Source organism: Gobius niger (assembly GCF_951799975.1).
Source record: "Gobius niger genome assembly, chromosome: 1".
In the NCBI taxonomy this organism is placed as follows: Eukaryota; Metazoa; Chordata; class Actinopteri; order Gobiiformes; family Gobiidae; genus Gobius; species Gobius niger.
Genome location: NC_136852.1, coordinates 36,181,531 through 36,199,438, shown reverse-complemented (window position 1 = coordinate 36,199,438; position 17,908 = coordinate 36,181,531). Strand labels below are relative to the sequence as shown.

At 46.3% G+C, this 17,908-nt stretch overlaps 1 protein-coding gene across 1 annotated transcript; it reads right to left on the bottom strand.

Moving 5' to 3' along the window:
• Positions 1 to 867: 867 nt before the first annotated feature.
• On the bottom strand, positions 868 to 17,658 carry ddx31 (DEAD (Asp-Glu-Ala-Asp) box polypeptide 31; the record flags this gene model as incomplete). The annotated part of the gene is made up of 18 exons (XM_079563921.1): positions 868 to 1,097; positions 1,172 to 1,427; positions 2,067 to 2,178; positions 4,636 to 4,860; positions 5,220 to 5,270; positions 5,358 to 5,417; positions 7,984 to 8,127; positions 8,247 to 8,467; positions 8,727 to 8,833; positions 12,424 to 12,543; positions 12,615 to 12,679; positions 12,755 to 12,796; positions 14,753 to 14,862; positions 14,946 to 15,016; positions 15,579 to 15,622; positions 16,628 to 16,703; positions 16,902 to 17,050; positions 17,650 to 17,658. The coding sequence occupies 18 exons, from the start codon at positions 17,656 to 17,658 to the stop codon at positions 977 to 979; spliced, it is 1,983 nt and encodes a 660-aa protein (XP_079420047.1). The 3' UTR covers positions 868 to 976.
• Between the last annotated feature and the right edge of the window lie 250 nt (positions 17,659 to 17,908).

The window sequence follows — 17,908 nt, the reverse complement described above, 5'->3', positions numbered from 1 at the left end:
AAACTTCAAATCCCCTTTAATGACCTGGATACTTTAGTGCATGTAGACAAGCTCCAATAAATTACTGCTTCACTGAAATAAAATGAAAATGATTCCTTACAACAGATGTTATTCATCTAAATAAAAGCTTTAAAACCATATGCACTTTGATTTATTTCTAGTTGTGGAATGAAATGAGTTTAGTCTTCCTTCAGTATATTGTAAAGACAGTTGTGGAAAAACATTGCACATCTAATTCTAAAACACTTGTATCAATTTCATGAAGTGAGTTTTCAGCATTTCTGTGACAGAAAACCTGACGTTGTGAAAAGTGCTTCTAAACTCCGGACATGAGAAGTGTTAGGGATGAGTTTTGATCACAGCATTTTCATTTGGCATGTGGCTTCCTCTTTCATTGTTTGTAATAATAATAATAATAATAATGATAAAATAGATCAGGCATAGGGCCTTTAAGGTCAAACCAATCAGAGTGCTTAATTTGATCCCGTTTGGGGAATGTTTCAGGCTGATATGGTGGTGTTTAATGAGTGTGTTCTGGTAACTGTTTTGGCCTGTTCCCCGAACCCTTCACATCAGTCCAAAAGTGTTCCTGAAACGACTTACTTACAAATGAAGCAGTCTGTCATTATTCTTTATTCACTCCACACTCTGCCCCAGGGCAGTAGTGGCCTTCCACACTCAGATACTACCCACACAGTGAAGAGTCTTGCCCAATGACACAGCACCTGCAGGAGCCGGGATTGGAGCCGCTGACCTGTCCCGTCTGAGCCACTGTCGATCCATCCACTCAGAGTCAGGATGTTGCAATAATTAAAGTTACGTGATTGTACAGTTCTGACGTTTTTCTAGTCATAGTCATAGTCTCATTCACACAGAAGATTTATTTTCAAAATGACTTCACAATATTTTTAGACACTTCACGTTCTGCAATCGACCAATCACAGCATGTCCCAGTTGAGTCCAGGGCTTTCCAAGGTCAGGACGTCCCGCTCTCCTGCGGCGTGGGGGTTTTGGAGCGGTTCTTCTTGGTCTTGGGCTGTAATCCTGAGGAGAACTCTGAGCAGAGCAGGTTTGAGTCTCTGCGGGAGCCACTCCACCTGAGAGCAACACATGAGGGAGTCAGTGGAACATTTTAACATGTGGGAACATGGCTCCATTTTGTAAAACTCACCTCTTCTTCCCTCCCGGCTCACTCTTCTTCTGCTTCCACTGCTGCGGCTTCCCCGGCCTCTTCTTGTCTCCTTTCCTGCCCGTTTTGGCGCCCCCGGTGGTGGTTTTGCCGCCCCCGTGCGTGTCCCCGAGCCCGCGGGGGGCGTCTCTCAGGCCGAAGCTCTTGGCGGTGTGTCCCAGATGGAGGTGGCGGATGTGGAAGATGTGTTTGAGGTGCGAGGGGTACGTGGTGTAGGCCCGAATGAAGGACTGGAGGGCTGGACAGAGACAGGGGTTTTACCACAAAAAGAATCTTACTCCTACACCAAATGTTACGGCAGTGGTTCAAGTCTTAGCCAAGGCTGGGACTGTCCAGACTTTTCAGTGTCAAGAAAAAAATATGAAGGTGAGACACTGCGGGTGAAAATAAATTAGCTACTAAAGTGGAGATGTTTTTTTTCTTTATTGGTTTATTTGATCGAGACAGTGCATGTTAATGAACATACACGGGTCTCATACATGTAAACACGCCACACCAGATTGTAGCCATGGGCTAATTTCCATCTGTCATCCCACACTCACACTCTCATTCATCCTGGCCTATTGTACATGTTTTTAGTGGTAGGGGAAACCGAGTACCCGGAGGAAACGTACGCAGACACAGGGAGAACAAGCAAGCTCCACACAGAAAGGCGAGGTGGGAATCGAACCCGGGACCTTCTAGCTGTGAAGCATGAGCACTAACCACTGTACTACCGTGCCAAATGTTGTTGCAAGAGTGAAATGAGGAAATAGTAAGAACGTTTTATAACATCTGCACATGCGTGTGTATAAATCATGTGTGTGGCTGCTCTGTGTGAAAAATAAGACTTGTATAATAGTAGTAGTAGTAGTAGCAGTCGTAGTAGTAGTAGTACCTCTCTTGGCAGCGTTGGTTCTCTCTGGGTCGGAGTGAACAAAGTTTTCAAACTCTGTCTGTAGAACGGTGGCCCTCTCCTTTATCTCCTGCTCACGAGCCTTTTCTGAACTCTGCACACACACACACACACACACACACACGGGAACCACAGCTTTAACTCCAGCGTCTGTTTGGGGAAACACATTCATTCTGAAACGTGGAAACGAAAAATGAATTATCGTTGGTACACGAACCCTCTAAGCACAACTCTAGGTCTGTTGCTGATGAGAGAACTCGAAAAGCTACCTCTGCCCTCACCTGGCTGTGGTACCTCCCTCTGCCCTCACCTGGCTGTGGTACCTCCCTCTGCCCTCACCTGACTGTGGTACCTCCCTCTGTCCTCACCTGACTGTGGTGCCTCCCTCTGTCCTCACCTGGCTGTGGTGCCTCCCTCGGTCCTCACCTGGCTGTGGTGCCTCCCTCTGTCCTCACCTGGCTGTGGTGCCTCCCTCTGTCCTCACCTGGCTGTGGTACCTCCCTCTGCCCTCACCTGGCTGTGGTGCCTCCCTCTGCCCTCACCTGGCTGTGGTACCTCCCTCTGCCCTCACCTGGCTGTGGTGCCTCCCTCTGCCCTCACCTGGCTGTGGTGCCTCCCTCTGCCCTCACCTGGCTGTGGTACCTCCCTCGGTCCTCACCTGGCTGTGGTACCTCCCTCGGCCCTCACCTGGCTGTGGTACCTCCCTCTGCCCTCACCTGGCTGTGGTACCTCCCTCTGCCCTCACCTGGCTGTGGTACCTCCCTCTGCCCTCACCTGGCTGTGGTACCTCCCTCGGTCCTCACCTGACTGTGGTACCTCCCTCTGTCCTCACCTGACTGTGGTGCCTCCCTCTGTCCTCACCTGGCTGTGGTGCCTCCCTCGGTCCTCACCTGGCTGTGGTGCCTCCCTCTGCCCTCACCTGGCTGTGGTACCTCCCTCTGCCCTCACCTGGCTGTGGTACCTCCCTCGGTCCTCACCTGACTGTGGTACCTCCCTCGGCCCTTCCTCGGCCCTCACTTCGCTGTGGTACCTCCCTCGGCCCTCCCTCGGTCCTCACCTGACTGTGGTACCTCCCTCTGTCCTCACCTGACTGTGGTACCTCCCTCGGCCCTTCCTCGGCCCTCACTTCGCTGTGGTACCTCCCTCGGCCCTCCCTCGGTCCTCACCTGACTGTGGTACCTCCCTCTGCCCTCACCTGGCTGTGGTACCTCCCTCTGCCCTCACCTGGCTGTGGTACCTCCCTCGGTCCTCACCTGACTGTGGTACCTCCCTCTGTCCTCACCTGACTGTGGTACCTCCCTCGGCCCTTCCTCGGCCCTCACTTCGCTGTGGTACCTCCCTCGGCCCTCCCTCGGTCCTCACCTGACTGTGGTACCTCCCTCTGCCCTCACCTGGCTGTGGTACCTCCCTCGGTCCTCACCTGGCTGTGGTACCTCCCTCGGTCCTCACCTGGCTGTGGTACCTCCCTCTGCCCTCACCTGGCTGTGGTACCTCCCTCGGTCCTCATCTGACTGTGGTACCTCCCTCGGCCCTCACCTGGCTGTGGTGCCTCCCTCTGCCCTCACCTGGCTGTGGTACCTCCCTCGGTCCTCACCTGGCTGTGGTGCCTCCCTCTGCCCTCACCTGGCTGTGGTACCTCCCTCTGTCCTCACCTGGCTGTGGTACCTCCCTCTGCCCTCACCTGGCTGTGGTACCTCCCTCGGTCCTCACCTGACTGTGGTGCCTCCCTCTGTCCTCACCTGACTGTGGTGCCTCCCTCTGTCCTCACCTGGCTGTGGTACCTCCCTCTGCCCTCACCTGGCTGTGGTACCTCCCTCTGCCCTCACCTGGCTGTGGTGCCTCCCTCTGCCCTCACCTGGCTGTGGTACCTCCCTCTGCCCTCACCTGGCTGTGGTGCCTCCCTCTGCCCTCACCTGGCTGTGGTACCTCCCTCTGCCCTCACCTGGCTGTGGTACCTCCCTCTGCCCTCACCTGGCTGTGGTGCCTCCCTCTGCCCTCACCTGGCTGTGGTACCTCCCTCTGCCCTCACCTGGCTGTGGTACCTCCCTCTGCCCTCACCTGGCTGTGGTGCCTCCCTCTGCCCTCACCTGGCTGTGGTACCTCCCTCTGCCCTCACCTGGCTGTGGTACCTCCCTCGGTCCTCACCTGGCTGTGGTACCTCCCTCTGCCCTCACCTGGCTGTGGTGCCTCCCTCGGTCCTCACCTGACTGTGGTGCCTCCCTCTGCCCTCACCTGGCTGTGGTACCTCCCTCTGCCCTCACCTGGCTGTGGTACCTCCCTCGGTCCTCACCTGGCTGTGGTACCTCCCTCGGTCCTCACCTGACTGTGGTACCTCCCTCGGTCCTCACCTGGCTGTGGTACCTCCCTCGGTCCTCACCTGACTGTGGTACCTCCCTCGGTCCTCACCTGGCTGTGGTACCTCCCTCGGTCCTCACCTGGCTGTGGTACCTCCCTCGGTCCTCACCTGGCTGTGGTACCTCCCTCGGTCCTCACCTGGCTGTGGTGCCTCCCTCGGTCCTCACCTGACTGTGGTACCTCCCGCGGCCCTCACCTGGCTGTGGTACCTCCCGCGGCCCTTATATCTCTCGTCCCGCAGCAGCACTGACAGCAGTTCCGTGAGCGTCACGGGTTCGGGGTCCAGCCGGTGGCGGTTGAGTTCTGGGATGAACCCAGTCTCGTGAGGTCCCAGCAGGAGCAGACTGTGCCCGCTGTGCCCCGCCCGTGCGGTCCGCCCCACCCTGTGCACGTACTCCGCCACCGACACTGGAGCTGTGAACTGCAGAGGGAGAGATCACTGAACTCAAACACATGGAACATTTTGGAAAATTAGCCATTGCTGTAATGGCCAAGTATTTATGTTCTTACAGAGTTATAGACCAGACGTTTGGAAAAAAATTGGCCAATAATATCGGCTGAGCATATCAGCATCGGCCAAAACACCCCAAAATGACAGAATATCAGCATCGGCCCTAGAGAAACCCATATCGATCATGGCTTCATCTGCACAAACCGTCCCAAATGCACTAAGCTCTGGGGCCAGAGGGGTGTCTCCTCTGGGGACTGTCACATATAAGCCGCTCTTCTCCAATGAATGTGTGTTTGTAAAAGGCAGTGAAGTCGAGCCATGATTGGTACCTGGACGATCCACGAGACCTGAGGCAGGTCCAGCCCTCGAGCTGCGACGTCCTGAAAAACACACAGACTCCATTACACACAGTCCTCCTGGAGCTCCCAGAGGGTCCGAGAGCACAGAGCTGTGCAACAGAAAGGTACCGTGCAGAGCAGGACTCCACAGCGAGACTCCGAGAACAGACGGAAGGTCTCCACACGCTCCTGTAACCACACACAGACCGGAATCACAGCAGGAATGGATTGCTTTTCATTTGGAGTGTGTTTATGTTGGTGAGACAGGGCAGACGGGTTTAGCACGGACTGCGTGTCTTTATGCTCCTTTATAAAACATCAAGACCAAAGTCATCCTGAGCTTTGGAGCTGTTCAGTGAACTAACAATGTTGGCTACTCCCTTTCTGTGATCTCATATTAAAGGTCCTATATCATGCAAAATCGACTTTTGGAGCTTTTAGCCATGTTGTTTTGCTATTTCCTTATCAAAAACACCCCCAGAGTGGTTTCTGGCTTCATTCACACAGTTCTCAACAATCCTCCTGAATCCTGCTCTCTGAGGCTCCGCCCTCTCCTGGTGAACCACTGACCTGCTCAGTTGTGTCGTCACAGCAGAACGGAAGAGCTCGACGTCTGTAATGTAATGTCTTACAGCCTGATTTTCATTTGTAGAACAGCTTTTTTCATTATTTCTATCATATAGAGAAACAAAGAGAAAAAAAAGAAAAGAAAAGAAAAGAAAAAAGAAAAAAAAGGATGTGCCCGGGGTGCTGGGGCCAAAAACAAACGCACCCCTGAACGTCTGAACGAACTGAACGTCGCTGCAGCTGAAGATGGAGCTTGTTATAACCTGGACACGCCTGTTCTTTATTCTTACCTAACGATAACGTCACGGGGAAAAAGAAGCGCGTTTGGCTACGAGGACTGAGTCTATTCAACCTTCCTAAAGAAGAGGCCACAGAAGTTGTTTTTTTCTCTTCGGGATTCGGCAACTTTCAGCAAAATACAGTTTTTCTGTGACTGTCACTGATGGATGTTTAGTGAACCTTCACCAGAATCAAAGTGGATTCACTTTTATAACCAACGCCAGTCCCATCACATAAACAGCGATGGACCAGAGTGAGCGAGTTTATCCAAACGTGTGTTAGCCTGTGTGTTAGCGTATTAGCTTGTGTGTTAGCTTGTGCATTAGCGTGTGTATTAGAGTGTGTATTAGCCATTTTTCAAGCTGTGTTGCAGATGTCAACTCCTTATAACTGCATCATGAAGTAACTTCACCTATTGCGGTTTATTTATATTACGGTAAAGTTGTATGTGTGGAGAGAGGGGGCGGAGTTAACTGAATCAAAGAGTCTTGTCTTCCGGGTTTGAAAAATACCTCCAGAAAACACTTATATTTATCACAAAAAATAGTACTCCATAGTGGTAGAGGTACAATATATCATATCATCATATACTTTACTCTTTACTCATATACTTTACTCTAAAATAGCAGCATACAGATCCTTTAAAAATAGGTTGTGCTTTGCTTATTAGATTAGTTTCATAGTCATGAGGATCGAACAACTGAGACATTCCTTGAACTGAGTTTATAAAGAAATGATTGAACTCTATAGCAATAGAATGGATCTTTCGGCAATTCTCTGTTGATGCTTATTTCCATCTCATTTTTATCTTTTTTGTTCTGTTTTCCAAGTAAGCTTCTTTATACTGTTCCAGATTTTTTTTGCTAATAATAAAGGTCCATCTCTCTTTCCTGTCTTTCCCTTCCTGCTGCAGTAAAACTTTCCTCTTGATGAGCCGATTAAAGAGCATTTCTCCTCGCTTCGCGTCTATAAGCCTCGCTGTATTTAACCACGAGGGAGAGGAGTAACCACCGCGAAACATCAGGAAGGTGTACTTCGACAGGTTGAGGCCGTTGTCATGGGAATAAGTTCGTTGAACAGCTGATCATTGTTATGAGCAAGCATTCAAGAGTATGTAAAAAAAAAAGTAAGTCTCTAGCTCATTCCTGTGCGGAGTTATGAATTTTTAAAGAATAACCAGAATGCTCATTCCAGCCACTAGGGGTATTACATTTTTTTTTTAAAAGCAGAAGTGTCAATGTGAACAGGACTTTTCGCCTGCTCTCCTCTGATCATCACTTTGCTGCATATTTTGTTATAGTTTCCCCAAGCATCGCAGCGTGTTGTATTTTGTTGGCATTGTTGTTAACAGAGGTTGTAGCGAGAGGATGAGGTGCTCTGCGTTCAGAGTCCAAAATGTAGACACTACAGTGTCTGTGTGTGAGACGTGACGGTCAAAATCATGCAGCGACACCCAGGTCACTTTGTTAGGTAACTTGTCATGTGACAGCGGCCCTTTATTTGTCCTGTCCCTCTCACTGAAAGGCTGTATAAGCTGTATTTGGGGGCTTCACTCAAGAAGATGTAAAGCCAAAAGTCCACTGTTGTTTGATTCAACAATCAGCAAATCTGAAGTGAATATTTAAATAAAATCCAGAGCAAATGCCTTCTGTTGTATTTATGTTCAGTTACTTGTAATAATTATTGCTTAAATTATTGCTTATGTTAAAAGTATCGAATATCGTATTGAAAATCCACTGTATCGCTCGAATTGCATCGGTCCAAAAAAAAAAGATATATCGTTTTATATCGAATCGTTTGGCCTCAAATCGATACGTATCGTATCGTTACACCCCTAGTTATTATACCTGCTCGGTGTTCCTGTTCTGGACGTGTTTATTTTGGTAAACCCCATTGTGATGGTGCGTACCTCCTGCTTCATGTTGCCGTGGAGACGCAGGAACGTCAGTGTCTGATTGGCTGAGGGTTTGTTGAGGACGAAAGAGAGGATCCGATGGAGGAACTCGACCACTTCACAGCTCGACACGAACACCAGCATCTTACTGTGGTCAGACTGAAACAAATACTCCACTGTTTATTTCACGGATATAACATAACCATGTATTTGAATGTAAAACATTGAGATACTGGTCCTAGCGTCACTGAGTATCAGATCGAAGGTCAAATCTCCACCTGAAACTTGTCCAGGATGAAGGCGGCGAGAAGAACCAGCCGGACTTTACTGGGAACCACCACCACAAGCTGCTGCAGCCCCTCTGGGACGGAGAAGCTCTCCGTCTGAACATCTGTGCCGGAGGAGGCCTCTGATGGGACCAGTGCAGTGGAGGGCGTGGAGTCAGAGACCTGGATCGTGACTGGATCGTTCAAACAGACGTCGGCCAATCGCGTCACTCCTGCAGCAGATCAAGAATAAGGCACTGACTTTGGAGACTAAAACTAAATAAACAGCAGTTAATGAGACTAAAACCGTGACATTCTACAGATATTTTCATTGACAAATAAAAAGTAAATGAAAATGAATAGAAATTCATCTGAACGTTGTGGGAGAAGGTCCATGAACCAGTGGAATTGATAAAAAATAATTGAATAAAACCTAAATGTAAAGTTTACTAAATTAATCTGATACTTAGTGGACTGTGTGAAAAGTTTCACCTGCGGAGATCGTGGCTGAGAGCAGCACGTTCTGTCGTTTGGATCCAGACGAGTTTAAAGAGTTCAGAATCACAGTCAGATCCTTCTCAAAACCCAGGTCCAGAATCCTGCACAAAACCAACAACAAACATCACTGACACATGTGAAACTGTAACGGTCCTGCTGTGTGTGACCAGGGTCCACGCTGACGTACAGTACAACTCCAACTGTGGGTCCTGCTAGTTATTTACATTTACACATTAAAAAGCAGCACAGTGGCACAGCGGTTAGTGCTCGTGCTTCACAGCTAGAAGGTCTTGGGTTCCATTCCCACCTGGGCGGGGCCTTTCTGTGTGGTGTTTGCATGTTCTCCCCATGTCTGTGTAGGTTTCCTCCACACAAAACATTTACAATAGGTTCCCCTCTGGGGCAAGAACTCCCCTGAAAAAGAGATTCTTAATCTCAGTGGGACTATCCTGGTTAAATAAGGTCAGTAAATATTAAAGAAATGGGGGATTTCCTCATGACCGAATCTGGCACTGTGCAGGAGAACGTTAAAGGGACTATATAGAGTTCAAAAATGAAAAAATTCACCACAAGTTCACCACAACTGCCTCTAAAATCCCGCACTGTCTCTCAAAAAGGTGTTCATTCGGGTCGGTTTAATAAAGAGACTGCAGTTGCGCATAAGACCTGAGGTGGCAGTAATGAGTATAAAAATGAACAACTTGCATCTAGTCCCTTTAAGCCAGGGGTGGCCAACCAGTCGGAGACCAAGAGCCGAAATTTTCAACCTTGATCCTGTGAAGAGCCACAAAGGCACCGACCATTAGCGAGATTCCGGGGCGGTAGTTTATTGTGATTAAATAGAATGTGACCGTTTTATTTAATCACAATAAACTATAACTTTATGCCTTTTTCTTTCTTTTTTTAATAATTGTGTTAGATTGAATGGTTTTACTCCTCAACAAGATTGAAATACATGTATATTAAATGACATTTTGTGTTTCCTGTTCTGACTGAGACAGAATTAGATTATTATTATTATTTCATTTTTTTTAATGCTGGGGTGTGTTTGTATGTGGGGCCCTGCCCACTGAGCCCCCTTTTCTGATTCGCCCCTGGCCTGTGTGCTCAGTGCCTGCAGCTTCGTCCTGACTGGACTGTGCAGAGAACGCACTCTAGGCTGCACAAAGTTCATGAACTATAACCAGGAGCCTCTGGAGGATCTGAGAGTCTGTTTTAAGTTGCATCTGTTACAGCTACTGTCACATGTGAAAGAAAAGTCATGACTTTGTGTATTTCCGCGTTACGATGTCGCGCTTCGCATCATACGCTTAATAAGAGCTCCGCTTTTTTCCATTTCCTAATTTTGATCTTTTTCTGTGAATATGTGGCCAAATTACATCAAATAAAGAGTAGGCTGATCAGAAACCTGAAAAGCACAGAAGCTAATCCTAGTGCCACGATCTGCCTGCCTGTTGTTTAACCTACATCCCGCTTTGACTGAGGCTGCACGGGCTCCTTTTACACACTGCCTCGAAAAGGAGAGAGATACGGACTCTCATTCATGTAGAGATGGAAACAGGGTCTGTAGGACGATGGTTGGATTTTTGGTCAAAGACTGTTACAGTTTATGGGAAATATTTACCAATTATTTTGCCGCATTGTATTAAACATCTCCAATCATGCAAAGAGCCGCACTCTGATTGGCCAAGAGCCGCATGCGGCTCGAGAGCCGCGGGTTGGCCACCCCTGCTTTAAGCTTTAGTTTAGTTTGATGATTTTAGTTAATCATGATTAGTAATCATTTAGTAATGATTAGGAGCAGTTATGATCCTGACACATGTTCCTTTGGAGCTGTCGTTGCAGTGGTAAAAAGTGTCTGCAATGAAAAAGATCCGTTATTGAAATGATCACTCACTCTGAGAATTAAAATAATCAACTCCATGATTATATTTTATTTTATTTTACTGTTTACGGTACATTCATTTCAATGAAGTCTTTAATTCACTTCTCAAACCAACATGGATGTCCCTTACGGACAGCTCTTACAACATGCTGTTCTTAGAGAAGTGTTTCATAGCCTTTCCATCTTGAGTCTTCCTTGGACCATTTGTACTCAGTGTACCCTCTTCCTCAAGGGTGTTAACGAATGGTCAACTAAAACTACAAGTTATCAGTAAAAAAGACAATGTTTTGTGTTCAAAATAAAGCAAAAATAGTCTCTAATCCAACCATCCACATATCTTATTGCTGAAAATAATTGAAATAGACTGTCAGACTTTCAAAATTATATTCAAATAGCATTCAAGTTCACCTTTTTAAAACAATCTGATATCCTTCCAGCAAGTGCCTCTGGTTGGAAACACTACTTTAGAGCAGTGTTAAAGAGGGGGTATTCTGCTTTTTTCAGTCCCATAGCACCAGTCTATATCACACTACAATGATGACAAACCTTCTGCTGGTCTGTAAATGCAGTAAATTAGAATAACTGCCTTGTATAAAATGTCTCTCTCAAAATGGCTGTAGTGAATGTCTTGAAATAGGCCTCTGTCTCTTTAAGAACCTCTGAGCCTGGTGAAGAAAGCTCGGAGGCGTCTCCAGGAGGTGGGGGCGTTCCTAGGAGGACTCAGGCAAACCTATCCCTAAAATGGCCGCCATCAGAGTTTTTACAGATTACTCAGAAATACGTGAATGTGCCAAGGCAACACTTCAGGCATGTTTTTAATGAGGGAGTGACAGAATAACATGATGGAAAGCTTGAAAAAGTCCATTTTGCAGAATACCCCCCCTTTAAGCTAAAAACAAAAACGCCTGTCCCTTCATATTTATTATTAATGTTATGTGTGGAAGATGAATTAAATTATATTAGTTAATGTTATGTATTGGCAGTGAATCCTGTAGGAAACTTTCAAGAAGAGTTTGGACGCAGCCGATGGAGGAGCTCCACTTCACCTCCACAGGATAACTAAACTTAAACTAATCCAAACTAACCCTAAACCCGACCTTAAAGACAGTGGAGTTTATTGCGATTCATTGAAATAATTGTCACGGGAAAAAGTGGAGGTGTGGACCAGGTTCCACTGGTCATGTGACTCTCCATCGGCTGCATTCAGACCCTCTTGAAACCCACCAAATGTTTGGAGCTTTTTCATGTATTGTATTTCAAGATTATTTCCATTGCAGATTCTCTGAAGGCTTCATTTATGAATTAACTCATATGGAATTATGTTTAAACAAAAAAAGGTGGAATCGTTACTTCTTTTGCTTTTCTTCTGCTTTGCACTTTGGACATTTTCTCAGTGAGCTTCACGATGGTGTCACAGAAATGGTTTGGACTTACCATTTCATGGAAAAGGACCACATGAAACTCATGGAGAAAAGGCCAAGAATAAAGAGAATTTAAAATATAAAACAGAGATTCACCCTTGATATAATCCCATGTGCTCATTCATAGTTTAACGTCTTCAATGGGAATCACACAATGGAAATAGTGTTGAAAATAAAGAAAAGCCAAAACATAAAAGTGTTTTTGACGGGTACTGTGTGTGCTAGGGGCTTAAATCTGGTCCTAGTACCGGACGTTGCCTTGCCCTGCTTTAGGATATGTTTTTTTTTTTTTGAAATGGTGCCCTTGAACAACTTAAAGCTCAGGAAATATCCCTCAGCTCTGAAAAAGATGGGTGACTCCAGCTACAACGCATCAGTGTCTCACCGGTCGGCCTCGTCCAGCACCAGCCAGCGGAGGGCGCTGAAGGCCAGGCTCAGCGTGTTCTGGATGTGGTCGACCAAACGGCCAGGAGTGGACACCAGGATGTTCACGCCTTTACGCAGCCTGAGGAGATAACGAGAGGAACGTCAAGGAAACGTGATACAGTTGGAACATTGTTCGGCTGCTGTAGAGACCTGGCCTTCTCCGCCTTCCGCTTCTCTCCTCCCATCAGCACGCCAGGCACGATCCACATGAACGGCTGAAAACACAAGCGCTTAGCAAGAATCATTCAGGCCCATGGAAAGGGAAAAAAGAACATTTCTGTGATCGTCACCTTTAGAAGCTTCTGGAAGGTCTGGAAGGTCTGCAGAGCCAACTGCAACAGACGAGAACGTTAAGGAGTCAGTCCCTCCAGGATTTAACCGCTAAACATGTCTACTTAGGGTTAGGGCACCAAAACAGCAAACAGCAACCGGTTTTAATCTTCAGCACAATAAATGTATTCTAAATGGAACAATTTAGTTCTTTAAAGAGGAGGTATTATGCTTTTTTCAGTCCCATAGCACCAGTCTATATCCCACTACAATGATGACAAACCTTCTGTTGGTCTGTAAATGCAGTAAATTAGAATAACTGCCTTGTATAAAATGTCTCTCTCAAAATGGCTGTAGTGAATGTCTTGAAATAGGCCTCTGTCTCTTTAAGAACCTCTGACCCTTTCCGACACGCCCCCTCCACACGCTGTCTGTGGCGTCAGTGGGGAGGGTGTTCTGCTGAGGAGCAGTGGTTGGTTACTCGGCTGGTGACGAAAGCTCGGAGGCGTCTCCAGGAGGTGGGGGCGTTCCTAGGAGGACTCAGGCAAACCTATCCCTAAAATGGCCGCCATCAGAGTTTTTACAGATTACTCAAAAATACGTGAATGTGCCAAAGCAACACTTCAGCCATGTTTTTAATGAGGGAATGGCAGAACAACATGATGGAAAGCTTGAAAAAGTCCATTTTGCATAACACCCCCCCTTTAAGCCAAAAACACATATATGGAAGTTGTAGTTTAGCAAACACATGAAGGGAGAGTGAGGGGCGTGGAGGCACACTTTTCTTCATTCACAAATATCCAAACTAAAGAGTATAAAGACTAAGAGTAATATCTATTTTACATTTGTATGTGACCTCCCATAAATGTAATGTAGGCAATGTGAAATAAATTAATGCTGCAGATTCTTTTGGTACATCTCCCATCATAAGAGAACTGTAGTGATGGTAGCTGTAGAAGTAGCAGTAGCATCAGTAGACGTAGCATCAGTAGAAGTAGCAGTAGCATCAGTAGACGTAGCATCAGTAGAAGTAGCAGTAGCATCAGTAGAAGTAGCAGTAGCAACAGTAGAAGTAGCAGTAGCATCAGTAGACGTAGCAGTAGCATCAGTAGAAGTAGCAGTAGCATCAGTAGAAGTAGCAGTAGCATCAGTAGAAGTAGCAGTAGCATCAGTAGAGGTAGCAGTAGCAACAGTAGAAGTAGCAGTAGCATAAGTAGAAGTAGCAGTAGCATCAGTAGAGGTAGCAGTAGCATCAGTAGAAGTAGCAGTAGCATCAGTAGAAGTAGCAGTAGCATCAGTAGAAGTAGCAGTAGCATAAGTAGAAGTAGCAGTAGCATCAGTAGAGGTAGCAGTAGCATCAGTAGAAGTAGCAGTAGCAACAGTAGAAGTAGCAGTAGCATAAGTAGGAGTAGCAGTAGCATCAATAGAGGTAGCAGTAGCATCAGTAGAAGTAGCAGTAGCATCAGTAGAAGTAGCAGTAGCAACAGTAGAAGTAGCAGTAGCATAAGTAGGAGTAGCAGTAGCATCAATAGAGGTAGCAGTAGCATCAGTAGAAGTAGCAGTAGCAACAGTAGAAGTAGCAGGAGCATCAGTAGAAGTAGCAGTAGCATCGGTAGAGGTAGCAGTAGCATCAGTAGAAGTAGCAGTAGCAGTAGCATCAGTAGAAGTAGCAGTAGCATCAGTAGAGGTAGCAGTAGCATCAGTAGAAGTAGCAGTACCATCAGTAGCAGTAGCATCAGTAGAAGTAGCAGTAGCATCAGTAGCAGTAGCAGTAGCAGTAGCAGTAGCATCAGTAGAGGTAGCAGTAGCATCAGTAGAAGTAGCAGTAGCAGTAGCATCAGTAGAAGTAGCAGTAGCATCAGTAGAGGTAGCAGTAGCATCAGTAGAAGTAGCAGTAGCATCAGTAGAAGTAGCAGTAGCAACAGTAGAAGTAGCAGGAGCATCAGTAGAAGTAGCAGTAGCAGTAGCATCAGTAGAAGTAGCAGTAGCATCAGTAGCAGTAGCAGTTGTGGTGGTACCTCTCTGGTTGGGACCAGCACCAGAGCCAGTGGGCCGTGGGACCTGTGGACTTTGGGCTGAAAAGACTGAAGCGCCTGCACCAGAGGAACGGCGTACGCCAGAGTTTTACCTGGACATTTTCAAAGACACTTCAGTGTGAAACATCAAACACAGAGGTATAAACACAGAGCCAGTCCTGGCCCGGATTCAGACCTGATCCAGTTTGCGACCTGACCACGGCGTCTTGTCCCGTCACCAGCACTGGGATGGTCCTCTGCTGCACACTGGGCGACAGGAAGTCACATGGTAAGACTCATTTACACATGTTGAGATACAGTACACTCATTGTTTGTGATTGGTTTATTACTTCTAAGTCTCGTATCTCAGTCAGGATCAGGCCATTTCTTTGAAAAGTTGTGTTGTCGTATTAGCATTGTTTTCTCCATTCATTCCTAGGGTTCAATGTTGGCATTCCAGTGGTTAGCATTCATTGTATCATTGTATCACTGTCCCATGTTTAGTTAAAAAGGTTGTTTTACAGTGGGAAAAACATGTTGCTACAGATACGGACTATAGAGAGAATCGTGACCAGCTCCATCACCTGCAAAGGGGACCCTACGCACCCATCACACAGTCTCTTCAAGGTAACTTTTGATCAGCTGCAAAAACAGCCTATTTCAGTTAATTTGTTGTTTTCAATAAAAACTTTACTCCATTCTTGTTGTATAGTGAAGTTCTACTTGGAACAATTTGGTTAATGTCTTTGAAAGATCTGTATAAAACAACAGACAAAGAAAAGCTACAGGAAACAACCCGGAGATTTACGGACGATCATCATGTTCTGACCTGGTCATGGTGGAAACGTTCAAAACTTTGTTCAGCGTCGCCACCTGCAACAGCCAATCAGAAAGAAGCATTGTTTAAATCACCCTATCAAAGCAGAGGAGCCAAACAAACATGTTAATTTCCTTCAGTGTGGAAACAGCTGAACTTGATTTACTGCCATACCACCAGCACAGATGGCACAGACTGGTTGCCTCTCTTCCATCAGGGCAGCTGTGGCTACAATAGTAGCTTATCACCACAGAGTAAGGAGTGAATGAATAATGACGACAGTGTAGCACTTGGTAATACAGGCTTGTAAAGCGCAATACACGTGTAAGGCATTATTATAAAAAGTTAAAAGCTATGTGCATTTAAAGCAGTACTAAGTAGCTTATGCCCCTAGAGGCCATAAGCGCCATGGCAGGTGTTGTAGCATGTTGCAGTTTTTTACTCATTAATTGTCTGTGAGAGTAAATACTACACTGCTTTCCGCCGCCTTCATGTGGTCCTGGCTCTGTGGCAGCACTACTGAAGGCGGCGGAAAGCAGCGTGGAGACGGTGAAATACAGCTGCAGGCGCCAGGAGGAGGAGACACAGGCGGACAGAGAAGTGAGCGAGGGCTAAACACACTGACAACGTCTGATCATATCACTGCAGATACAAAGTTTAAGGGCTATCGGCTAATTTAAGCCGTTACTTGTCATTTGTTGGTGAAGTTAGCCCTGCCAAAGTTATCTAATTGATGTTTGGATATTTAGACGCTGTTTGAGAGGATGATAGAACAGGCCAAAGTATCCACAGTAATGTCAGTCGTACAGTGTGAGCACCTCCATCGTGGGCTCGTACACTCCTGGTCTGAGTGTGAATGGATGATTCATGCAAGACACAAAAAGAAGAGAGCTTTAATAATTTTTTGCCAAAATCATCCAGCTCTATCATAATTAGGACCATATTTTGTCTGATTTGTACAGCTTTGTCGCTTACATTCTTTGTATTTGTTTTACTGTCATTAAACGCTCCTGAAATCCAGACAAATGGAAAGCAGCATAACTTCAGAACGTGGCGCTCACCAGATGAGGATGAAGGTCCAGCTCCTCAAAGGAAGAACGACTGAAAACCTCCTCCTTCAGCTGCGACACGGACGCCCTGACGACACACACACAAATATAAAACTACAAGCTACCACACAGTAAAGAATACTTCTGCACCAAGATCATTTAAGGCCAGACGCTGCAAACTTTGTTTACCCATCGTGAGCTACACAATGTTCGAGAGAGAAGAGCTACAGCGTCCGCTGTGGCACGGCTCGTGAAACAAAACAAATGCACATGTTCTGGACGTCACCTCTGAATGACGGGGATCTCCGGGTTGTGCTTGAAAAGTGACGATGTTTTGAAGGATCCTACGTCCTTGTTCCCTTTCTCCGGTGTCTCCTTGTCTTTCTTCTTCTTCTTCTGTGGTTTTGTGACATCGCTCTGCTCAAGGGGCGTGGCCTGAAAAAGGTCCAATCAAAAGAGACATTTGAACTTAAATTGAACAGATTATCAGTATCCAATTTGCCTGTTTAAAGTCAGTAAAGTTGTTGAAGAATGTCTCACAAAACAAGTCAAAGATATAACAGATATATTATTGCGCGATAGCAAATGCTACTTCCTGTGTCTGTAAAGACTCCTGGCTACCATTACAGTACTGTCAAAATGAAGGGAGCCTGCAGTAAAGAAGTTGGGTGGCAGCCTGCATTTACCGGTCACCTTCACAACATATTTAGATAATCTACGTATTATGTAACTAACTATTAGTAAAGTAACTAGCCTGGCTGACGCCAGACCGCTGGGTGCGCTCAAAACATTTCAAACTGCACAGCAGTCTGGGGACCATGGCCCAAATCTTCACATGGATTTGTGGAACAATCACAGGACGAGGAGGGATGGCAAGACGATGACGAGCTATTCGATATACGGAGGCTTGTAGTTTATTTAAGGAAAAACATTTTTAAAATGTTATTTACGGATCCAACATGACAGCAGCAGACTTTCGATCAAGCTTTAGGCCGTGTTCTAAATAGTTTAGTTCAAAAGTTTATAGTGGGTACGTCATACATCATCTGATACCACGATACGATTGGCTACTGCAGACATGAGAGACATTCAGCACAATAAACGGCTATGGACGATCCTAAACCAAACCTCTCCTACCAGAAAATGAATTGGTGGTCCCCAGACTAAACATAACTTGTGATTTTAGTTTGCCGTTAGCCAGACAATAAAGTAACGGCAATATTTGACAGAAAGTACCACCTCCAAAACGGAAGAGACGTCTAAAAATATCACCGTTCAACAAGAAAGGTAAGC